Consider the following 26,680-nt stretch of genomic DNA (forward strand, 5'->3'; position numbering starts at 1 on the left):
TGTGTCAGAGTGAAACTAAGGATCCGTGCAGTACTATGAACACCTCTCGCTGTGTGACAGTGAAACTAAGGATCCATGCAGTACTATGAACCTCGCTGTGTCACAGTGAAACTGAAACTAAGGATATGAACACCTCTCACTGTGTCACAGTTAAACTAAGGATCCGTGCAGTACTATGAACACCTCTCGCTGTGTCACAGTGAAACTAAGGATCCGTGCAGTACTATGGACACCTCTCGCTGTGTCACAGTGAAACTAAGGATTCGTGCAGTACTATGAACACCTCTCGCTGTGTCACAGTGAAACTAAGGATTCGTGCAGTACTATGAACACCTCTCGCTGTGTCACAGTGAAACTAAGGATCCGTGCAGTACTATAAACACCTCTCGCTGTGTCACAGTGAAACTAAAAATCCGTACAGTACTATGAACACCTCTCGCTGTGTCACAATGAAACTAAAAATCCGTACAGTACTATGAACACCTCTCGCTGTGTCAGAGTGAAACTAAAGATCCGTGCAGTACTATGAACACCTCTCCTGTGTGACAGTGAAACTAAGGATCCGTGCAGTACTATGAACACCTCTCGCTGTGTCACAGTGAAACTAAGGATCCGTGCAGTACTATGAACAACTCTCGCTGTGTCACAGTGAAACTAAGGATCCGTGCAGTACTATGAACCTCGCTGTGTCACAGTGAAACTGAAACTAAGGATATGAACACCTCTCGCTGTGTCACAGTGAAACTAAGGATCCGTGCAGTACTATGAACACCTCTCGCTGTGTCACAGTTAAACTAAGGATCCGTGCAGTACTATGAACACCTCTCGCTGTGTCACAGTGAAACTAAGGATCCGTGCAGTACTATGAACCTCGCTGTGTCACAGTGAAACTGAAACTAAGGATATGAACACCTCTCGCTGTGTCACAGTGAAGCTAAGGATCCGTGCAGTACTATGAACAACTCTTGCTGTGTCACAGTGAAACTAAAGATCCATGCAGTACTATGAACGCCTCTCCTGAGTGACAGTGAAACTAAGGATCCGTGCAGTACTATGAACGCCTCTCGCTGTGTCACAGTGAAACTAAAAATCCGTACAGTACTATGAACACCTCTCGCTGTGTCACAGTGAAACTAAAGATCCGTGCAGTACTATGAACAACTCTCGCTGTGTCACAGTGAAACTAAGGATCCGTGCAGTACTATGAACGCCTCTCGCTGTGTCACAGTGAAACTAAAAATCCGTACAGTACTATGAACACCTCTCGCTGTGTCACAATGAAACTAAAGATCCGTGCAGTACTATAAACACCTCTCGCTGTGTCACAGTGAAAATAAGGATCCATGCATGCATGTCTCCAGCCAGCGACTGCCTGCGCCTGATCGTTTAGCATAAATGTACCCTTAAAAGTGAGGAGTACAAGTATTCCCTTAAAGCAGGGGGTACAAATATACCCTTAAACTGAGTACTAATGTACCCTTACAGAGACATGTACACACATACCTTAAACGAGGAGTAAAAATGTACATTTAAAGAGTGATGAGTACAAATGTACCCTCAAAGTGAGGAGCAGAAACATACCTTCAAAGTGAACACAATAAGACATCGTCAATCTCTGAAGGTCAACATATCATCAAACAGCATAGTTCTCAAGCAGCAGAATTCCCAAGCAACATCGTTCTCGAAAAGCATCATTCTTGAACAGCATCACCCTCAAGAGGAAAAAACTGTTAAATATAATGGGACCCATTTGTGTAAAGTTCAAGGGTGACATCATTTTCACATATCCGCAAAACCCTCATAGAACATAACATTGAGAAAGGGGCATCACTGCCTGTCAGTTCACATAGTTTCAGTTTCAGTTTCAGTAGCTCAAGGAGGCGTCACTGCGTTCGGACAAAACCATATACGCTACACCACATCTGCCAAGCAGATGCCTGACCAGCAGCGTACCCCAACGCGCTTAGTCAGGTCTTAAAAAAAAAAAAAAAAAAAAAAAAGGGGGAATAAATAATAGATAAGCTTACATAAATAAATAAATAAATAATAATTATAATATAGAAAAAGGTAGTAGTAATAATAATAATAAAATTTCTTTTTTTTTAATAAAAAAAATTTAAAAAATTAAAAAAATAAAAAATTCACACAAAAAAACAAGAATATGATTCTCACACATTGTACAATAATTCTGTGCAAAAAAAAAAAAAAAAAAAAGAAAAAAAAAAAAAAACATCCAAAGGACCTCTTAATTCTCATTGGTAATAATTATTCTGATAATGCACTACCACACTTTTCCATGACAGCAGCACAGTTTCCATAGCTCACAGCGTCAGAAGACTCGGACATTGTCTCCCTTACAGATTGTCTCCCTCATCAACGCTGCCCGAACACCGACGGTCCTCCCACTATCTCAGGCGAGCCACTCTGTCAATCTGCAACCACAAGGCGCACATGAAAGAATAATGAAGCCAGGAAAGTAAATGATTACGTTAGCTAAGCAGAGTGTCCATAACTCTATGCTGATGCTAGATATAATGTCTATTATATGTTATAAAACTGCACTGTTACACATGATGAAAATGTGTCCACCTTGACCAAATTGATAGAACAATATAATGACTTATGATGACGATGTTATTGTTAATGTACACTGTATTCATTTTTTTTCTTTCTTTGTTTTTTTTTTCCCCCCTTTCTTTTCCATCTACTCTGAATTGTTATAATGAATTCATATACAAAATAAAACGGTGGTCGACCCAAGAAAGTCCGGGAAAAAAAAAGAAAGAAAAAGAGGAGAGTAAATGATTAACAAACGTACAAAGAATAGTAATGCATGAAACGTTAAAGATCAGGAGGAGGGGGCGGGGGGGGGGGGGGGGGGGGGGGGGGGGGGGGAATGTCCATCTGTAGAGATTTAAAGACACTGATATACCTTTTGAGGAGGTGTCTGAGTTGTTGTTTTTTTCCAGTGTGCCTGTTATTTACATTTGTACTAGTTGAATAAGTAGCATTGGCCTGAGGTTGTGTACCTTGTGTGTGAGGAGAGTTACCACTCTTTGTTATTTAATTACAGTGTCATTTTGTGTTTGTATATTGATCTCATTGACGGAATGTTGGGGGAAAAAAAAAGAAGAAATAAAAAAAGACAGAAAAAAGGGGGAAAAAGAAAAGGGGGGGGGGGAAATAGGTTGTTGGAAGACCCACACAAAAAAAAGAAGAAAAAAAAGGAAGAAGAGGGGAAAAAAAGAGGAAAAAAACCCACCCTCTCTCCATACACAAGGTACACAACCTTAAATCAATGCTACCAGTTCAGCAAGCACACAGGTAAATGAAAAGGTACACTGGAACAAACCCAGATACTTCCTAAAAAAAATTTTTTTTAAATAAAAAAAGCACAGTTTGTAACCATGTTTGTTGACACTCTTATCACTAAATCTTCTGTTGCTTAATCTATCTCTGTATCTTTTGCTGCTTGCTTCATCTCAATGTTTTTTGTTGCTTAATTTATCTCTGTATCTTTTGCTGCTTGCTTTATCTCAATGTCTTTTGTTGCTTAATCTATCTCTGTATCTTTTGCTGCTTGCTTCATCTCAATGTTTTTTGTTGCTTAATCTATCTCGGAATCTTTTGCTGCTTGCTTCATCTCAATGTCTTTTGTTGCTTAGAGCCCTGCTGACAGTGTACACTCAAGTCCAGGCTGAAAAACTGAATATGGATCCCAATAAGACCTGCAGAAGAAGAGAAGAAACAAAAGAACAACAACAAAAAAAAAAGAACACCAAGATCAAACACTCATGCACAAGCACAGTCACGTTCATGCCACATAAACCAAGGAAACATGCCCCTGACCTTGACCTGAAAATAAACATAATACGCAGAATTATACATACAATAATAACAGACATACAATGCCCAAAACTGCCATCAAGCCGGCACCACACCTGACCACATCTCAAAGCATGAAGCGTAAAAGGATAATGATTGCATTTTGAAGTGAGTCATATATAATGATTGCATTTTGAAGTGAGTCATACATAATGATTGCATTTTGAAGTGAGTCATATATAATGATTGCGTTTTGAAGTGAGTCATATATATATATATATATATATATATATATATATATATATAAAGAGAAAAAAGAAAGCGAACACATCAATCTGTCAAATATTCCAAATTTTCGGAACGATCACGTTACTTCCTCAGGGGATAAGTTGTTTTACATGTTACCAGGGTCACTCTTACACAGCTATTATGATGACATTTTTGCACGACAGAGGTGGTGCAGCCACGACAGAATCAGCTTGGCATTCTTATCTAGTCCAACGGGCGCAATAGCCGAGAGGTTAAAGTGTTGGACTTTCAGTCTGATGGTCCCGGGTTCAAATCTCGGTAACCGCACCTGGTGGGTAAAGGGTGGAGATTTTTCCGATCTCCCAGGTCAACAACATATGTGCAGACCTGTTAGTGCCTGAACCCCCTTCGTGTGTATACGGCAAGCAGAAGATCAAACACACATATTAAAGATCCTGTAATCCACGTCAGTGTTCGGTGGGTTATGGAAACAAGAACATACCCAGCATGCACACCCCCAAAAATGGAGTATGGCTGCCTACATGGTGGGGTAAAAAAAATGGTCGTACACGTAAAAGATCACTCACGAACATACGAGTGCAGCCCACAAATGAAGATGATGATGATGATGATGATGATGAGATGATCTAGCCTCCGTTTGAGGCCCTGTTTTTGGTATTGTGTTGTGTCTGCAGGGAAAGGCCCTTTACTCCAGTTTTCTTCATTCCACCCCAGATGTGACTGGCCGGGTGAATCCATTCAGTCCGGGGAAGGTTAACTCTCTCCATACGAACGGCGAAAGAGACGACATTAACAGCGTTTCACCCCAATTACCATCATCAAAATATTGCAAGCGGAAGGCTCTTATGCTGAAGAGGTGAATGTTCATAAAGAATACCACAATTCTGACGACGGAAGCTTAAGGTTGGGTCATTCAGACACCCACTGGACATCCGAGGGGTCTGTGTAGAGGAGAAGAGAGGACTGGCCGTACTGAGTGAATTAAGACGTTCATCTGCCAATACAGATAGTCCGTGAGGGTTTGGGTTCGAATCCCGCTCTCGCCCTTTCTCCCAAGTTTGACTGGAAAATGAAACTGAGCGTCCAGCCATTCGAATGAGATGAAAAACCGGGGTCCCGTGTGCTGCACACATTTGGGGCACTGAAAGAGAACCCATGGCAACTGGAGTGTTGTCCTCTTGCAAAAAAGCTTCATTAGAACGGCAGCCAGTGCAATGCTATGCATGGCTCGAGCGGAAAATAAGTTTTGCTGTAAAATTATTCTACTGTCTTGTTAGCCATTTCCAAAGCACACCTTCCCCCTCCCTCCCCTGAGCACCCCCAACCCCCCAACCTCCCTCAATATACTTGTTACAACTAGGGTCAAGGGCAATGTCCAAGGTCACAAATAGGATCAAAGGTTAAGGGTAAAGTCCAAGGTCACAACTAGGGTCAAGGGCAAAGTACATGGGCCAACAGCTGACGACTCACCAGATGCTTAGCCCATTCCCGGGGTGTATCGCCCTCGTTGTTCTTCTTGTTGGTCTCCCCTGTCGGAAAGACAAAGTGTAGCATGTTGTTATTGTTATGGTTTCATGGTTTCAGTTAGGGTTAGGAAAAAAATCACAAAAAATACAAAACATAAAGTAACTGAATGAAACTCACTGTACTTGACCCACTGACCCCTCTCCCCACGTCATGTGAACGCCCACTGCTCTCAGAAGCTCAGTCACTATCAGTAACTTCTTGCTGGTAGCTTTCTTCACTGCAGATACTTTATTCAACGTCTTCATCATCCTCTATGTCGAAACCTTCTGTTTGAAGCATTCAATCACTTTAGCAGCAGTAAAAGACGCTGTTGTGATCTAGTTTGCTCAAAAAATTTCCACTTGTATCGCCTGCAGATTAGCTGGTCATGTGGGGTCCTGAACTCGCTGGCTCACTGTGGAGTGTTTTGTTATGAAATCTCATGAAGAAACTTTCCATTCGACTCTTGACACGTTTGCAATGCCTGGTGTAGCTGTGATTGTTATGCTACCCCATGAGGAAAATGTGGAAAAAATTTTTAATTGTCGAAACCGCTATAGCGTTCCGTCGTCCTGAACGCTACCTTACATCAGGAACACTATAGCGTTCCATCATTCGGAGTGAGTTAATCATTCTGCCACCTACTACTCTATCATTATGGATACTTATACAGTGCCTATCTTTGATCGGAGACCAAGCTCTATACAGTGCCAATCTTTGATCGGAGACCAAGCTCTATACAGTGCCAATCTTTGATCGGAGACCAAGCTCTATACAGTGCCAATCTTTGATCGGAGACCAAGCTCTATACAGTGCCTATCTTTGATCGGAGACCAAGCTCTAAGCTCTATACAGTGCCTATCTTTGATCGGAGACCAAGCTCTATACAGTGCCTATCTTTGATCGGAGACCAAGCTCTATACAGTGCCTATCTTTGATCGGAGACCAAGCTCTATACAGTGCCAATCTTTGATCGGAGACCAAGCTCTATACAGTGCCTATCTTTGATCGGAGACCAAGCTCTAAGCTCTATACAGTGCCTATCTTTGATCGGAGACCAAGCTCTATACAGTGCCTATCTTTGATCGGAGACCAAGCTCTATACAGTGCCTATCTTTGATCGGAGACCAAGCTCTAAACAGTGCCTATCTTTGATCGGAGACCAAGCTCTCTACAGTGCCTATCTTTGATCGGAGACCAAGCTCTATACAGTGCCAATCTTTGATCGGAGACCAAGCTCTCTACAGTGCCTATCTTTGATCGCACACCAAGCTCTATACAGTGCCAATCTTTGATCGCAGACCAAGCTCTCTACAGTGCCAATCTTTGATCGCAGACCAAGCTCTATACAGTGCCTATCTTTGATCGGAGACCAAGCTCTATACAGTGCCTATCTTTGATCAGAGACCAAGCTCTATACAGTGCCTATCTTTGATCGGAGACCAAGCTCTATACAGTGCCTATCTTTGATCGGAGACCAAGCTCTATACAGTGCCTATCTTTGATCGGAGACCAAGGTCTATACAGTGCCAATCTTTGATCGGAGACCAAACTCTATACAGTGCCAATCTTTGATCGGAGACCAAGCTCTATACAGTGCCTATCTTTGATCGGAGACCAAGCTCTATACAGTGCCTATCTTTGATCGGAGACCAAGGTCTATACAGTGCCTATCTTTGATCGGAGACCAAGCTCTATACAGTGCCTATCTTTGATCGGAGACCAAGCTCTATACAGTGCCAATCTTTGATCGGAGACCAAGCTCTCTACAGTGCCTATCTTTGATCGGAGACCAAGCTCTAAGCTCTATACAGTGCCTATCTTTGATCGGAGACCAAGCTCTATACAGTGCCTATCTTTGATCGGAGACCAAGCTCTATACAGTGCCTATCTTTGATCGGAGACCAAGCTCTAAGTGCTTTACAAACACAAGAGTCATCTGCACAACAGGTTCCTCACTTGGGTAGAGCCAACTGACAGAAGGCTTCAGGTGCTCACCATTCTTTCCCTGTGTCACTGAATCACACTTTCAATCACAAGCACACATACACTTGTGTATTATCATGCTACATGTTTACTGACCTGCAGCGTCCCATGGTTTTAACCCTCTCCATACAAACGGCGAAAGAGACGACGTTAACAGCGTTTCACCCCAACTACCATCATCAAAATATTGCAAGCGGAAGGCTCTTATACTGAAGAGGTGAATATTGACAAAGAATACCACAATTCTGACGACGGAAGCTAAAGGTTGGGTCATTCAGACACCCACAGGACATCCGAGGGGTCTGTGTAGAGGAGAAGAGAGGACTGGCCGTACTGAGTGAGTTAACCAGTCATCAGGAACGACAAAGAACAAATCACTCACACAATCTCACTTCATTGAATGACATAGGAAACGAATGATGAGCGCATAACGGCAGCTGTCAGTCGGCTCTACCCAGGTAGGCAGCCTGCTGCGTAAATGACTCAGTCAGTTTGGTCTTTGACCGAGGATAGGCGCAATATAAGTATTCATATCATCACCATCATCATCATCATCATCATCACCACTCACCGCCCAGCCGAATCAGTTGCCTCAGCATGTGCTCCTTGACCTTTGGGGAGATGTCGCGCAGACCTGCAGCCAGGTGGACGGCAGAGTTACCTGCCCTGTTCTGCATGTTGATGAGATGGCGTGCTACGTCTAGGTCAAGGTCATTCAGCAAGGCGTCCACTACACGGATGTCTTTCGTTTCGATCGCCATCATCAGCGCTGTTTTGCCTGACCGGGGGTCCTGTGCATCATCATTTCCATCATCATCATCCTCACCATCATCATCATCCTCATCTTCTTCATGCTCACCATCATCATCATCCTCATCTTTTTCATACTCACCATCACCATCATCCACATCATCCTCACCATCATCATCATCCTCACCATCATCATCCTCACCATCATCATCATCCTCATCTTCTTCATACTCACCATCATCATCATCATCCTCACCATCATCATCATCTTCTTCATGCTCACCATCATCATCATCATCCTCACCATCATTATCATCCTCACCATTATCATCCTCACCATCATCAGATGGTCACAATAGCCAAGTGGTTAATGTGTTGGACTTTCAATCTGAGGGTCCCGGGTTCGGATCTTGGTAACAGCGCCCGGTGGGTAAAGGGTGGAGATTTTTCCGATCTCCCAGGTCAACATATGTGCAGACCTGCTAAGTGCCTGAACCCTCTTTGTGTGTATACGCACGCAGAAGATCAAACATGCACATGCGGATCATGTGAGTGTGATTTTGTTGACATCATCTTTAAAAGGGATGTATTCTGAAGCTCAGTGACGATACAAATGACTTTTTATTTCATCTTATTTATTCTTAAAACTTGAGTTTTAACCACTCGGCGTCCATCAACAAACAAAACAAAACAACACAATATCGCAGAGGCAAAAAAACAACAACAAGAAAACAAACAAATACAAAAACAAACAAACCAAAAAAACCCCAACATTCCCCCCCTCCCTCCCCCCCAAAATGGCATACCCGAGCCTGCAGGTCAAGCCTATCGTCGTCTTGCATCAGTTTGACGATGATGTCCAGCCGGTCGTGGAGGGGATGGCCTGGGACGTGTCTCATCACCGCAACCATCAGCGCCGTGCAGTCTGCAAACCACAGCACTGGTCACCCACTGTCAGCTTTAACCAAAGGTGGAACACTGTCGGGGAAACTGAATACGGCCTTCACATTATTATGTCACTGTCGATCCCAAAATTATCATATCGTCCTTGATCCCAAAGTCCTCGTCAACAAAGAACCAGGTTTCTTTCTTATTTGACTCTTTCACCACCAAGTTTCAGAGTGAAAAACGCTCCGCAGCGCCAAATTTTTCAGACTTAACACTCTCAGTCATGCAGTTTGGTTGATGTCAAAACAAGTGTTCTTACTTACTTGATTCTTTCAACGTCAAGTTTCTGTGTGATCTACACACTTTTAAACAAGACACAAATAATGCACAAAATCTGTGCATGGAGACAGTTGCCACCAACACATACAAGTTTACAACCAACAAACAATTGACGCACAAAATATAACCATAGAAACCAGATGCCATCAACACACTTACAGCCGACACACAAATGATGCACAAAATATGAGCGTGGAAACTTGAGACCATCTACACACTTTCAAATGACACAAAACTGACGCACAAAATCTGAGTGTGAAGGGAGACACCATTAACACATACTTAAAACCAACACATAACTGATGCACAAAATTCTGAGCATGGAAACAGATGACATCTACACACTTACAGCTTACAAACAACCGACACATAAAATCTGATGGACACAACATTTATGCATGGTTAAAACTTTGGACCTTCAATCTGGGCTCCAGGGTTCGAATACCGGTCACTGGGCCTTGTGGGTAAAGGATGGAGATTTTTCCGATCTCCCAGGTCACCACATACACACACCTGCTAGTGGCTGAACCCCTTTGAGTGTACATATGCATACAGAAGATCAGTTACGCACATTATAGATCCCCTAATCCATGTCAGCATTCAGGGAGCTATGGAAACAAGAACATTCTCAGCAAACACCCCCTCCTCACTAATCCAAAACGGAGTATGGCTGCCTACACTGTAGGGGTAAATACAGTCATACACGTAAAAGCCCACTCGTGCATACAAGTAAATGTGGAAGTCACAGCCCATGAGTGAAGTGGAAGAAGAACAAATGACACACAAACGACGCACAAAAATGTGACCACGGAAACAGATACCATCTACGCACACTTTCAGCCTAACACACAACTGACGCACAATGGAGAATGCGTACCGTCGATCTACACAACACTTACAAAGGACACACTTACGATCTGAGCCACGCCGAGCGTTGAGTTGGATGCGATCGGAGCGCAGCAGCATGTCGACCATGTCAGTCTGACCCTTGTCCACCGCTCTGTGCAAAGGAGCGTGTGCCTGGGAACAGGACCAATCACACCTTCAGCGATGCTGACCCATTGGACTTCTTCTCAAAACTACCGTAAATTTCGGTCTATAAGCCGCGGCTTTTTACTGCAGCTTCAACCTCTGTGGCTTATACAATGATGCGGCTTATTTGAGGATTTTAACGATCCCGGGAGTGTAACGTTTTCGTCTATTCTTAGTTGCCCTTCAACTCACCAAAATCATATTTCTGTCCATGAATTTTTGGATGAGCTTCAGGATAGTGTGCTAACTGTTCACGTTTTATAAATCAAATCCACACACATTAAAGACTTCAGATCAGCATTCAGTTCTACTCTGCTCAAGCGTACACCCTCATCATGCCGAAAACGCAACGTTATGCCTATGATGCAGCCTTCAAATTTAAGGCGATCAAACTAGCAGACGACAGTGCAAGTGACGAACCAGCAGCGACCTCCACCTTCATGTTCATAAAGTGAAAGTGAGGCTGAAGTCAGTGACAAGATGGCAGAGGAAGCTGTGCTGGTCCTCTTCAACTCGGACACTGAAGACGAAGATTTCAGTGGTATTTTGAACATTTACTGATGGAACATTTTGAACTCTTCAGGAAAACTCAGACCCTCTGTCGCATTGGTAAACAGTTTCAGTTTCAGTTTCAGTAGCTCAAGGAAGCGTCACTGCGTTCAGACAAATCCATATACGCTACACCACATCTGCCAAGTAGATGCCTGATCAAAGATACAACATTCACATACATAGCATACACACAATGTTCACCTTCACAGCATACATTACATACAATGTTTACACACACAGTATACATACAACATTTACCTATGATGTTTATCCACGTGGCATGCATGAAACGTTCACATACATGGCATATGTTTATGTACACGGCATAACTACAACGTTTATGTACATGGCATGCATACAACTTTTACCTACACGTCATACATACAACGTATACCTACACAGCATACATAGAATGTTTTATTTACCTACACGCATACATACATTTGCCTACATGGCATGTAAGCAATGCTTACCTACACAGCACATTCATGATTATGTTTACCTATATGGCATACATGCAATTCTTATCTATATATATATATGATAGTCAGTCATGTCCGACTATGACCATCAGAACAGCGTAGAAGGCCACTGCTGTTCCGACTATTTGGGATAGAATTTGATTATAGTGGAGAGTGTCTTGCCCAAGTACATCCCCACTCTCTGAGCCAAGAGGGTTTTAGGACAGTCGGTGTTGGGATGGTTCCCAAAGGCTAACTAGCCCACAAGGCTGCAGCACTAAGAGCCAGGGCAATTTTGCCTCCTACTTTGAGAGTCATAGTCCTTCACAAAAGAATAAGCTGTAAATGGTTTCCTATTGACTGGAGAAACCATTGATAATACAGCTCTCACTTTGCTGTTGGCCCAATTCTTATCTACACAGCATACAAAAAACATTTACCTACACAACATACATACAATTTCTACCAACACAGAATTCATACGTTTACCTACACAGCATACATAAATTATTTACCTGCATGGCATACATAAATAACATCTATATAGCATACATACAACATTTACCTGCATGTCGGACTATGGCTGCCTATGTGGCGGGGTAAATAAACAAAAGGGTCATACACATAAAATGTTACATGTCTGTCTGAGTGAGTGAGTGAGTGAGTATGTGTGTGTGTGTGATTGAGTGTGTGTGAATGTGTGTGTGTGTGTGTGTGTGTGTGTGTGTGTGTGTGTGTGTGTGTGTGTGTGTGTGTGTGTATGAGTGTGTGTGTGTGTGAGTGTGTGTGAATGTGTGTGTGTGTGTGTGTGTGTGTGTGATTGAGTGTGTGTGTGTGGCTGTGTGTGTGTGCGCGTGCACATGACTGAAAGCTGATTGAAACACATGATGAGCACCTAGAGACAGCTTTCAGCTGGCTCTATCCAGGTAGGAAGCTTGTCGTGAAAATGAATCCGTGTTTGTAAAGCGCTTTGAGTTTGGTCTCTGACCTAGAACAGGCGCTAGATAAGTATCCGTATCAATATCATTCATTGTGTCATATGTACAATGTTTCATATCAATATCATTCATCATGTCATATGTACAATGTTTCATATCAATATCATTCATCATGTCATATGTACAATGTTTCATATCAATATCATTCATCATGTCATATGTACAATGTTTGAGCGCTGGATGTAAAAAAGCAGCTGTGCTTAATCCACTACCCTTGTGAAATAAAAATTCCTTTTGTTTCCTTTCGTTTTACCAAGTGTTTACCCACATGGTGTACATACAAATTACGTTGTATACCTACATGGCATACATACATATATACGTTCACCTACAGTGTTTTACAATCTGCTCGAGACAACTGCTCTCACCTGGTCTCCATAGCGACACAGGAGGTTGACATCAGCACCCAGTTGCAGCATGACGCCCACCAGGGCCAGCTTCCCCAGACACACTGCGTTGTATAACGGCGTCTGCAACACCATCACAAAACGCACTGCGGAAACACGAAAACTACCATAATTTACACCCTACAGCATGTTACAACTCATAAGGAGCATTCCCTACCTTAAAAAAAAATATAAAGAAATAAAAAATTTAAAAATTTTTTAAACAAGATAAAGTCACAAATAAGACACATACATCTATTAGGGCACACATACATTGACAAAACACACACACACACACACACACACACACACACACACACACAATCACACAGTGTGTCAGGTCAGTGAAGTGGGACAAAGAAATTACAAGAACTTTACAAAGTCAATGAAAAAATCCAACAAAATCAATGATGGTAATCGTTGGGTTGGCAACTCACTTTAGGGTAAACCATCATTCCTCTTATCTTTTTTTTCATTTTTTTTTTCATCATAATTATTATTTATTTATTTATGTATGTACGCTTATATATATATATATATATATATATATATATATATATATATTTTTTTTTTCCTCAAGGCCTGACTAAGCGCGTTGGGTTACGCTGCTGGTCAGGCATCTGCTTGGCAGATGTGGTGTAGCGTATATGGATTTGTCCGAACGCAGTGACGCCTCCTTGAGCTACTGATACTGATCCTCTTGTCACTGAAAATCATGAGAAGGCACTTTCTCATCATTTTGCCATGCAGAATTCACAATAACAACAACAACAAAATCCTGCAAAATTCTTTGAAGCAGAATTTGAAAAGAAACAATAACAAAAAACAAAACAAAAAATTAATTAAAAAAAAACAAAAAAACCCCACACATCTCACCATCAAGTTAGGCAACCTTCTCACACAGTCTTGTAGACAAAAAAAACAACAACCACACACCAAAATAACATAAGATCAAAAAAACAACAAAAAAAAGGCGTACCTCTAAACTTTTGTTGTAAGAATTGAGAGCTCTTAGAAAGCCCGGCTTGGACCGAAGGCAGCGAGCGTATTCCACGGCTGTTCTCTCGTTCTCCATACCGGACAGGGAGTGAAGAATCCTGTTGCACAAAGTTGTATGACCATCAGTCGTGTCAGACTATGAGTGGTGGTGTGTGTCCATCAAGATTGATGATGACCATCGTTGTCATCCAGCTGGGGGATGGGGGCAGGGTGGTGGTGGGGGGTGTGGGGGGGATGCTCATGAGTCTATCTGTGAGTGCGCAGATGGCTGAATAGTCCAATCTGCGCACGAAATGTTCGCTGACGGTTGGGGCAGACAAAGACAGGCATATCATTGCCAGGGAGCTTGTTTGCCCGTGACTTTCTGGCCTGCCTCTTCTGAACAGCTGCAGCAGTCCTGTTGGCCTCGCACAACTTGGCACCTTTGTGCACAGCAGCGCGCCATTTGTCACGGTCCACTGCAGATTCCTCCCAGGAGTCAGGGTTGATATCAAACGCTTTCAGAGAGACTTTCAGAGTATCTCTGATGCGCTTCTTCTGACCTCCGTGTGATCTCTTCCCTTGTTGCAGCTCGCCATAGAAGAGCCTTTTGGGCAGCTGATGGTCTGGCATGCGCACCGACTATGAGTATGATCATGATGGAGCCACATCTCTGTAGCTGCCTTCACCTCTACACTCCATCTCGCTCACTACGATCGGCTTCAGATCCACTCTGTTTACGCATACCCAGATTCAAACACTCAACTGTTGGCCGCCATTCTTTCTCTGTCTCTGGACCTTGCAATTGGAATGAACTTCCTCTTTCAAGTCTCCACACTCAGCTCTTTCAAGTCTGGCCTAAAACACCCACCTCTTCCCAAAATAGCCTCCCTTCCCTGCCTCTCCCTTGTCTTCAGTTTCTCCAGTTTTTAGAGTTATGCGTGCGTGTGAATGACTGGTGCGAAAGCGCTTTGATTTGTCTCTGCACAAGATTCAGCGCTATATAAATACCATTATTATTATTATTATTAGGAAGGTGGCAGAATGGTTAAGATGTTCATACATCTGCCAACACAGTGTCTGTGAGGGTCTGGGTTCGAATCCTGCTCTCACCCTTTCTTCCAAGTTTGACTGGAAAAAATCAAACTGAGCATAAAGTCATTTGGATAAGACGATAAACCGAGGCCCATGCGGCATGCAATGGCTCGCTGAAAAGGTTGTCTTCTGGCAATATTCTGTAGAAGAAATCCACTCTGATAGGTACACACGCACGCACGCACACACACACACACACACACACACACACACACACACACACACACACACACATACACACTCACAACACACACACACACACACACACAGAGGCATCTGCCTAGCCAATGTGATGTAATATGGATTTGTCCAAATGCAGTGATGCCTCCCTGAGAAACTGAAACAAACTATTTGTATAAATATTCTATTTATCACATCAGATTTCTCTGTGTGAAATTTGGGCTGCTCTCCCCAGGGAGAGCGCGTCGCCAGACTACAGCGCCACCCATTTTTTTGTATTTTTTCCTGTGTGCAGTTTTATTTGTTTTTCCTATTGAAGTGGAATTTTCTACAGAATTTTGCCAGGAACAACCCTTTTGTTGCCGTGGGTTCTTTTACGTGCACTAAGTGCATGCTGCACACGGGACCTCGGTTTATCGTCTCATCCGAATGACTAGTGTCCAGACCACCACTCAAGGTCTAGTGGAGGGGGAGAAAACTTCGGGGGCTGTGCCGTGATTCGAACCAGTGCGCTCAGATTCTCTCGCTTCCTAGGCGGACGCGTTACCTCTAGGCCATCACTCCACTGGACCAACTCCAACTAGGACCATCTGACCAGCTGAAGAGGCAGCTGCTGTATCGACTATCTGGGCTAGAATTTGATTTGATTTCTGTTCCAGAGAGCACTGTGCCCAAGTTACATCCCTACTCTCTCGGCCAAAAGGGTTTAGGATGATGCAACCGCTATCCCAACTATTTGGGCTAGAATTTGTAGTGGTGAGTGTCTTACCCAAGTTACATCCCCACTCTCTCGGCCAAAAGGGTTTAGGATGATGCAACTGCTATCCCAACTATTTGGGCTAGAATTTGTAGTGGTGAGTGTCTTACCCAAGTTAACTGCTGTCCTGACTATCTGGGCTAGAATATGTAGTGGTGAGTGTCTTACCCAAGTTACACATCACTCTCTCAGCTAAGAGGGTTTTAGGATGATGCAACTGCTATCCCAACTATCTGGGCTAGAATATGTAGTGGTGAGTGTCTTACCCAAGTTACACCCCCACTCTCTCAGCTAAGAGGGTTTTAGGACGATGCAACTGCTGTCCTGACTATCTGGGCTGGAATTTTATTATAAGTGGTGTCTTGCTCAAGTTACATTTGCACTCTCTTGGCCAAGAGGGTTTTAGGACAGTCGGCGCTGGGATGGTTCCCAAAGGCCAACTATCCCCCAAGAAGAGCAGCACTGAAAGTGAGTGAAATCCTGCCTCCTTGTTGGAGAGTCATACTCATAGTCCTTCACAAATGACTAAGCTGTAAATGTACTGTACTCTACTGTAATGCATATTGCATTATATTGTATTAATACAGCTGTGTTGATTGTATTTCTTTATTGTCACAACAGATTTTGTCTGTGTAAAATTAGGGGTTGTTTTTCCCCCCAAGGAGAATACAGTACAATGTCAACCTCTCTTCTTCTCGTTTTTCTCTCTGTTTCTCTACTACAGTGAATTTTCCCAAAATTTTTCTGTGCTACATTTGAGCTGCTCTTCCTGGAGAGACAAACTTTCGGAGTCATTTGTTTCATTATCACAGTGGATTTTTTTTTTCCTAAGAATTTTGCCAGGGACAAACAACCCTTTTGTTGCCATGGGTTCTTTCATGTGTGTAATTCTTTGACTAAATGTGCATGCTATCTTTTATTAGATTTATCCATTTGTTGTAGCTGTACATGTGTTCATGAATTCTCCGGTATTGTTGTGGACCTGTTCTAATTCAGACATGTGAATTGAATATATTGTTATCCTCCTGTTTGTGTTTGATGAAACAACAATCATATATAATTAATCTCATAGTTTCCATTCATGTGCACTTCTCTTTTTGTTCTTCATGTCCTTCTTGTTATTCATTCATGTGTGAATGTGAATGCCTCTGTATTCATGAATGAATGCATTGATTAGATATTTTTAATATGGCATTTAAGTGAAGACAGTTTGTGGAAAGATCAAGACATTTGACTTGTAGTTGTACACACAACACACACACGCACACACACACACACACACACACACACACACACATCTGTTTATACTCATTCTCTCTCTGCGTGTACAGACACAACACACACACAACTCACATTGAGTGTATACATTGGAACTAGTGGAAGGCAAATGACACACTGACTTGTACACACAACACACACACACATTCACACACACACACACACATACACATACACACTCAAAACACACACGCACACACACACGCACACGCACATACAACACACACACACACACACACATACTCACAACACACACACACACACACACACACTCTCACAACACACACACACACACACATACTCACAACACACACACACACACACACACACTCTCACAACACACACACACACACACACACACACACAGAGAAACAAAACTCACGTGTCTCCATAGCTGTCGGTGACCCACTCCCCGTGCTCGTCACAGACGGCGTCCAACACCTCCTCACACACCCTCTCCTCAAAGTCCACACCCCCCTCCTCCTTCCTCTCCCCCTCCTCCTCCACCTTCCCCACCCCCTCTCCCATGGGCAGCGCCGAACACACGACTGCAACAACAGAACCGTTCACCACACATAGCTGTGAAGAAGGGAGGCGACTCACAGACAGGATGGGAGGGGAGGAGGAAGAGGAGGAGGACACGGCGGGAGTGAGGGGAGAGCCAGTGGTATATCCGTGAGGTGGGGTGGGCAGTCCAGGGCAGCCAATCACCGTTGACGTACTGCTAGCGCCCGGGTGGAAAAACGCTTGCTCCGTCGCCTGCCACGGACCTGGCGTCAGGAAATCCTGTGAGGCCTTCCCCAGCGGGGACTGGCAGTCGCTCTCTGGAGTTGGAGGCAAAGAATACACCCCAGGAGAGACATGGGACTGTGCAGGGTAAGGACTGGTGGCGGGGAGGTTCGAACTTGTGGTGGAGCGAGGGCTTCCCAGGGCGGCCGGAGGAGAGGAGGCAGTTTGGGCAAACTGGTCTCCCGAGGCGCTGGACGAGGGAGAGAACGGGGAGGGGGTGTGTGCGGGTGATGTCGCGTCGTGGGAAATGATGACGGCACCGCAGCCACCCACACTGGGCAGACACGTGCGGGCAATGGGACCCGAACCCAAACACGACAGCGGCGGTGTGCTGCGCGTGCTGGAGCCAGCAGAGGAGGCGGTGGAGGAAGCGCTGTCCTGACGGAGAACAACCCTATGATCCTTGCCGCCTGTGTGTGGTCCACGCGGTGCCTGCCCGGTCAAGGAGCACTGCCTCAAGATGGCACCGCTGTCCTGCACCGTGCTGACAGGCTGGGCAGGGGCTGCAATAGGCTGGACAGCGACTGCCGGTCTGTTTCCTCCTGTATGTGTCGGCACCAGTCCGTTCACGACCCCCTGACCCCGTCCACCTCCCTGCACAGCCAGTGGACTCCCCACTGATGGACGGAGCGCCCTGTGTTGGAGGGGTGGAGGTCCGATGCATGTGTCAGACAGGGATATGGGGACAGCGGCGGAGCGAGGGGGGCCTTGCACGGTGCAAGGGGTCTGCCGCTCTTCGGCAGCTGTGGCCGGTCTGTGCCAGGGTCGAACCCCCCCCTCCATGAACCAGGTGGGCTGTGAGGGAGAGGTGAGTGGCGGCGGGCCTGCAGGACTGTGCCCAGGGGGTGGAGGGAGAGTGGGCCCGGTCACCAGCACAGCGCCCACCTGCAGGCCGTCAGACTGTCCGGCCGCCTTGGAGACGGTGTCGCCTGATATGGCCATCAGTTGTTCCTTGATCTGCTCAATCTTCCTGTTCTTCTCCTCCAGGCTGGAGCAGACACTGTCTGCGTCCACGTCTGTTGGTAGATCTGTTCCGCCCCTCGGGGGGCGCGGGTTTCCAGCCGGGTTGGACCACGGGTTTGAGACACTTCCTCCTCCCTCGTTCAGCGTCACGCTCCCCTGGCTCCACACAGCCCCGCCCTGCCTGTCTGGCACATTCACTGGATGGATCAGCGTGTATCTCTGCTGGCTCACTGCCTTCCCCTTGTTCCCATTATCTGCGGAGCTACTGCCCTGTTGCGGTGTAGCATCGCTGCGGAAGAGGGCCACGTGAGAGCGATTTGATGCCACGTCGTTCTGAAAGTTGATCCAGTTCTGCCTGCTTGACATGACACCCCCATTCCCTTCCTGAGGTGGTGACGTGACTGTGGGCAGGTCGCAGGGAGGGGGCCGAATGTCCATGGGTCGTTTGGGTGGTACATCCTCCTCTTCCCCCCTCTGTCCGCTGGTTGCTCGGCTGCGTTTGCTGCCTCCAAATTCCTCCAACACCTGTTGAAACATGGTGCTTTGGAATGAATGACATGAATACAATACAATACAATACAATACAATTATCCTTGTGACACAGGCACATTTGGTAATAAAGTCACTTTCTCTTCTTCTTTTTTTCCTGATAGTTAACTTCAACTAGTTCAAGCCTAAAAAAAACAACCAAAAACTTGTAATAACAAAAATTAATAAAAACAAACAGAAAAACAAAAGTGTAGTGCTCCACTCTGGCAACACACTCTCAGAGGGGATAGCAGTTTGAATTTCACACATAGAAATCTGTTGTTACAAAATATTGTAGTTAATACAGTACAATACAGAAACAATACAGCAACAAACAGAGAATTAAAAAAATAGAAAAAAAAATTTTAAACAAAAGCAAATCCATGGCACAACGACAAGACACCAAAACCAATCCCTTACTCTGCTGTCAACTTCTCTCTCTGAGTAGAGAGTCAGGTTATCAATAGGATCCGCCAAGTCATACTCTGCACCACTTTCACTGGAGCAGCCACTGTCTTTGCCGTCTTCCGTCTCCACAGTGCAAAGGTCAGTTGGGACAAGGTGAAGGCTGTTTCCATTGTCGTCTTCTATGTGGGTCAAGGACAAACTCTTTGTCAGCTCTGCCAGATCTGATGATGTAGGCGGTGCTTTCAGATCTGTGAGATCAGAGAACGAGGAAAGACAATGATGATAATAAGGGTAACGACCAGGTAATGATAAGGATAACAAGGGTAATGACCAGGTAATATTGATGATAGTATTCATAAGTGATGACCAGGTAATAACCATAATAAAGTAATGACCAGGTTGTATGACGACGATTAATTGTAATGACAAGGTAATAATGATGATAAGTGTAATAACTAGGTTATAACAATAGTGATAAGTGTAATGACAAGGTAATAATAATGAGAAGAAGTGCAATGACCAGGTAATACGATGATAGTAAGTGTAATAACTAAGTGATAACAATAATGATAAGTGTAATGACAAAGTACTAAATGACAAGAAGTGAACTGACCACATAATCATGCAGGACTGAGGAAAGGCAACAATGATAAGTGTGATGACCAGATCATAATGATTCCCATAAGTTTACAGACATGGTAATATTATATATATATACTAATAATGATCAGTGTAATGACAAGGTAATATTCTAATAATGATGATAAGAAGTCAATGACCAGGTATAATCATTCCCATGTAAGGAATGAGCTAAGACAACAATGATAATAATTACCAGATAATAATGATTGTACTAAGTGGTAACAGCAATGATAATGAGTGTAACGACCAGGTAAAGCATGCAGGGGCGAGGGACAAGTCAGCATTGAGCGATGATAATAATGATAATAAATGTAATGACTAGGTAACCATGCTGCACTGGAACTGTGCTGGGTTTTGGGGTTTTTTTTTTAATTTTTTTTTTTTTTTTTTTAATGTAATCTTTTCCCGTGTATGTGCAGTTCCAGAACTAATCATCCTCCCAAAGCCACCGGATGCATGCATTCTTGACCCTATAAGGACAAAATCTATTCATCACTGTCTTCCTGCCACAATTAAGGCAACCTGGGCTTTCCCTTCAAGCTAGCAATGCCTCCCCTAAATTGTCCAATGCCATTTATAGACAGTTTACTTCCTCTTACAGTCCTAATATGTTCAATATCGAATCGGCTATAGAGATTAGGAGAACGCGTTTATAAATGGGTGAAACAGAACTGTCTGAATTGTGTGACTGATAGTGCTACAGAACAATCGCAAAGACATGACTGCTGTATTATAATCTTGACATATATAGTGGTAATGATGAGAATGTCATTTGTATTTTACAGAATAAGTTCATTATCTTCTTCTTCTTCATTGTTGAGGGCCCACAATCACACAGGTTGATAATTCTAGCACCTATCCTGTGTGCACATAATCAAACGATGGGCACACACACACACACACACACACACATATATATATATATATATATATATATATATATATATACACACACACACACACAAATATATACATATATATATATCTATAGATACAGATATATAGATCTCTGTGTGTGTGTGTGTGTGTGTGTGTGAATAGACGATGTTTTTTTCTCTTTTTGTGGGCATGGCAGGAAGGGTGTGTGGGGTGCAGTGAGGAATTGGTGAGGAAATTTCTGGGTTAATTTCTCAACTGGGTACATATTTTCTGCGTGCTAGCTAATACAATGATAGGTGGCAATACTTTGGCTAAGCTCTCCATGGTGTAGTACTAAAGACAAATGAATAAAATAAATAAACAACAACAACAAACAATGATAAGTAGATAAATAAACAAACAAATAACGATCTGCTGGGCAGGCACGATATCATTGGACCAATGGCCGCGGTCTATTTTTTAGCACAACTTCCTTCTTGTCCAAAAAACAGTATCACAAGCTTCTCTACACGCTTCGGTCTGTGTGTTTTACTTTTGCCTCCACAATTATGGCTCTCACGGTGATTTTTAATCAAGACCCCACTCTTTAACTGGGGTGTACTTATCAAACAATAATAATCCCAGCAGCAGTCAACAAATTAAGGTCACACGAGGGCGAACACAGTGACGGAACATTGTGGCAACATGGCGCAATCACAACATTCTGGAAACGAAACAAAATCAAACAAAATGAACCAAAAACGAACGTAGAAATCTTCAATATATGCTTCTTACCGAACGTTTGATTCACCTCTGTCAGTACTGACATGGTTACATCTGTCGCACTGTTCACACACACACACACAAAATAACAACACAATCTACGTAATAGTCAGTGTGGCGGCGTTTCGCTTTTCCCCGTCGTGCTGACGAAAACGGCGTTGGGAAAATCAAGGGGATTCCCCTTAATCAGACTACATTCCACAGTTACAAAATGAGTCAAAATCATTGCATGAAACGCCACCGTTATGACAAATGAGAATAATAATTGATAATGATTATGACAATGAAAATATTGAAGATGATGGTGATAATGAAAATAATGATGCTGATCCTGATAACAGTAATAATAACCATGGTCAATCTTCTAGCCACGGTCGTCTTGTTTAGACCTTCGACTGCTGAGTGTGCACAGTGCTACAGTGCTAATTTTTTTTTTTTTTTTTTTTAATGAAATAAAAAAAATTTTAAACACACCCAAAAAACAAAATAAAAAAGATAAGAAGATCAAAGAAGAACAAGACAAAAAAGAAGAAATTTGTATACCTCCGATTCATAGGGTGTGAAGATAAACAAAAGAAGAAGATAAAGTGAAAGTAAAGTGCATGATACTACATTGTCAGTTTACTTTCTGTCACAATAACTTGACAGTAGACTTGATTTATTTCTTCAAATGTCTTGATGGATGTGATGTTTTGGGTTGTTTTTTTTCATATATGCCCACAGTATTGAGTAAACTGAGAGAGAGAGAGAGAGAGAGAGAGAGAGAGAGAGAGAGAGAGAGAGAGAGAGGAGGAAAGACAACCACGAATGTAACATTTGTTTTTTTTTATTTATTTTTCTTTTCCTTTCATTTATTTACTTTTCTTATGCAGTGCGTACAATTTTTTTTTAAATTTCTGTTTGTTTTTTTCTGTATAAAACAATGTTGTGTTGTTGTTTTCCTGATTTATAGTTTGAATAATGCATAGTCAAATGATATTATCAATAATTACAAATATTATTTTTGTATGTCTGTAATGTCTTAAATGTCAAACTCAAATAAAAATGTTTATCAAAAAAAATAAAATGAAATAAAATAAAAAAGGAAAGAAAAGAAAAAAGAAAAAAACAAGAAAGAAAGTTTCAGTTTCAGTTTCAGTAGCTCAAGGATGCGTCACTGCGTTCGGACAAATCCATATACGCTACACCACATCTGCCAAGCAGATGCCTGACCAGCAGCATAACCCAACACGCTTAGTCAGGCCTTGAGGGGAAAAAAAGGTGAATAAATGATAGATAAGCTTACACAAATAGATAAATAAATACATAATAAATAATAACTATAATGTAAAAAAAAAAAAAAAAAAAAAGGCAGACTGTCACTGGGGGAATAATATGGTGCCGGGTCTCCACACTGGGGGGACGCTCACGCAGAACAGGCACTACTAGACACCGCCAAAGTGTACTCAGCAGCAGTGCAGGGTCTCCTCTGGTGTGTGGCCTCCAGGCAACCTAATATTGATAGTTCACTGTGGAATGCTGATACTGGAACCGGGACAGATGAACTCAGGTGTGGGCGTATATGGGGCCTAGGAATGAGCAGTGTGGGAGCAATGCCACTGAAACGGTGCAGAGATTCAAATTCATACCTAGATTCAAACTCTTGACTGTTGGCTGCTGTTCTTTCTCTGTCTCTGGACCTTGCAATTGGAATGAACTTCCTCTTTCGCTTCGTCAAGTCTCCACACTCAGCTCTTTCAAGTCTGGCCTTAAAACCCACCTCTTCCCAAAATGGCCTCCCTTCCCTGCCTCTTCCTTGTCTTTAGTTTCTCCAGTTTTAGAGTTATGCGTGCGTGAGAATGGCTGGTGTGAAAGCGCTTAGATTTGTCTATGCACAAGATTCAGCGCTATATAAGTACCATTATTATTATTATTATAGATGATGGGACAGGAAAAAAGAAGAAAAAAAGAAAGACAGGCTGGACAGGGAGGAATGAAGGTAAGTTGAATGAAAGGCATGTGGTGGAGAAGCAAGGTAAGCAATTGTGCCTTGCGACGGGCGCAATAACCGAGTGGTTAAAGCGTTGGACTGTCAATCTGAGGGTCCCGGGTTCGAATCACGGTGACGACGCCTGGTGGGTAAAGGGTGGAGATTTTTACGATCTCCCAGGTCAACATATGTGCAGACCTGCTAGTGCCTGAACCCCCTTCGTGTGTATATGCAAGCAGAAGATCAAATACGCACGTTAAAGATCCTGTAATCCATGTCAGCGTTCGGTGGGTTATGAAAAACAAGAACATACCCAGCATGCACACCCCCGAAAACGGAGTATGGCTGCCTACATGGCGGGGTAAAAACGGTCATACACGTAAAAGCCCACTCGTGTGCATACGAGTGAACGCAGAAGAAGAAGAAGAAGAAGAATTGTGCCTTGCAGATTGAGGTATTGCTTTGTGATGAACTGTGTCCACAATACTTTCATTTCTTAGACACTTACACCAGCCATCCGTCAGTTGTGGGTTTAGATCTCCGGAGAAACCATGAGAACATGATGCAGTAAACTGAGATGAAGTATTGCTTAAGTATTCTTAACGTGTGTGTACCTTAACGTGTGTGTGTGTGTGTGTGTGTATGAGTGTGTGTGTGTGTGTGCGTGCGCGCATGTCATTTTTAGTAATCTATACCCTTTTTTGTTGGATGTTTTCATTTGTTAATATTGTTGTGCAATACCCTATTGTCTTGAGTATGTGTGTGTGTGTGGGGGGGGGAGGGGTTGGGGGGGGGGTGGTTAGTATATCGTCAGCTATTGGGAATTCTTATTTGACTAGTTTTAATCTCTTCTTATGTTGCACATGATTTTATGCCAGTGTTTACAATGAGCCTGTGATTGCACAACTTAATTTCCATGTGGATTAATAAAGTGTTTTTGATTTGATTTGATTTGATTTGATTTGTACTGTGTTGCATAGTATCTCAGTGCATTTGATCATATTTTATTATGTTTATTTTATTATTATTATTTTTTTTTTTTTAGGTTTCCAGAACTTTTCCGGGAGAACTCTTTTGTTGCAGTGGGCTCTTTTTATGTGCACTTAGTGTATCCTACACACAGGACCACGGTTTATGATCTCATCCAATAGTGTAATTCTGTTCTGTAATCCTGACAGTGGAGTGATGGCCTAGAGGTAATGCGTCCGCCTAGGAAGCAAGATCACCCCCTCCACTAGACCTTGAGTGGTGGTCTGGACGCTAGTCATTCGGATGAGACAATAAACCGAGGTCCCGTGTGCAGCACGCACACGTAAAAGAACCCACAGCAACAAAAGGGTTGTTCCTGGCAAAATTCTGTAGAAAAATCCACTTTGATAGGAAAAACAAATAAAACTGCACGCAGGAAATTTTTTTTTTTTAACAGGTGGTGCTGTAGTGTAGCAACACACTCTCCCTGAAGAGAGCAGCCCGAATTTCGCACAGAGAAATCTGTTGTGATAAAAAGAAATACAAATACAAATAAGACTGTAGAATAGCACAAGCCCTTTTTTTTTTTTTTTGCAAATGCTAGATTCCTTGCATCAGTTATTGTGATCATCATTATCACATAGACAGAGAGACAGAGACAGAGAGAGAGAGAGAGAGAGAGAGAGATCTAACTAGAATTTAACATGTAACAGAGCAGTCAGTTGTATAAATAAATACAAGTGAACGTGGGAGTTGCAGCCCACGAATGTCGAAAAAGTATCATTCAGTCAGGTTTTATTCACTCACAAACACACACTTACACATAAATTATGTAACATTTTACATGTATGAGTCTATAACTGTTTTGTTTATTTACTCCGCCATGAAGGCAGCCGTAACTCCGTTTCCTGGGGTGTGCATGCTGGGTATGTTCTTGTTTCCATAACCCACCAAATGCTGACATGGATTACAGGATCTATAATGTGAATATTTTATCTTCTGCACGTGTATCCCCACAAAGGGGGTTCAGGCACTAGCAGACCTGTATCCTTTGAGATACTATCGCCCGCCACTCACTCATACTTTTGAGATACTATCACCTGCCACTCATACTTTATTCAAAGTCAGACATTATTCATCTTGACTCAGAAGACCTATCTCTTTTTATTTCATTCACACAAAAGCACCACAGATGAGCTCAAAGTTCTGTTCATTTCCATATCCGTTACTGGTCACTGATATGATTCATTAACACAGAAGTGTTCTGTACAATGCTATGCTTCACTCAAATAATAAATTTTCTATCTAAAATTACGTTTAAATAACATACTTACCATGACCAAACTAGTGCAGACTCCGGCAGGGGTCTGACATTCCTGTCCTGTGCAAACTACTATCCGCCTATGCGGAGAAAACGAAAGTAACTATGGCCAATAACCTCCCGGAAGTCGGTAACCTCCCCTTTGTCCCGCTGGCTAGCACCCTCTTTT

General features: G+C 43.0%; 1 protein-coding gene across 1 annotated transcript; it reads right to left on the reverse strand.

Moving 5' to 3' along the window:
* Positions 1 to 544: 544 nt before the first annotated feature.
* Positions 545 to 22,382, reverse strand: LOC143277474 (uncharacterized). The gene is made up of 10 exons (XM_076582316.1): positions 22,265 to 22,382; positions 19,982 to 20,217; positions 17,664 to 19,558; positions 13,973 to 14,090; positions 12,976 to 13,077; positions 10,479 to 10,584; positions 9,144 to 9,262; positions 8,159 to 8,378; positions 5,566 to 5,624; positions 545 to 2,432 (listed from the first exon to the last, which is right to left on the reverse strand). Exons 1-10 carry the CDS (start codon positions 22,296 to 22,298, stop codon positions 2,406 to 2,408), a joined length of 2,916 nt encoding a protein of 971 aa, XP_076438431.1. The 5' UTR covers positions 22,299 to 22,382; the 3' UTR covers positions 545 to 2,405.
* Positions 22,383 to 26,680: the final 4,298 nt, after the last annotated feature.

Source organism: Babylonia areolata, chromosome 34, assembly GCF_041734735.1.
Source record: "Babylonia areolata isolate BAREFJ2019XMU chromosome 34, ASM4173473v1, whole genome shotgun sequence".
NCBI classification, from domain to species: Eukaryota; Metazoa; Mollusca; class Gastropoda; order Neogastropoda; family Buccinidae; genus Babylonia; species Babylonia areolata.

Excerpts from the sequence above, each read along its gene's own strand:
- LOC143277474 (XM_076582316.1), bottom strand. The coding sequence starts at position 22,298 with ATGTCAGTACTGACAGAGGTGAATCAAACGTTCG. Across the intron at positions 10,585-12,975 it reads TGTGTCGCTATGGAGACCAG|GCACACGCTCCTTTGCACAG; the intron begins GTGAGAGCAGTT and ends TCCTGTTCCCAG. Across the intron at positions 9,263-10,478 it reads CGCTCGGCGTGGCTCAGATC|ACTGCACGGCGCTGATGGTT; the intron begins GTAAGTGTGTCC and ends TGTGGTTTGCAG.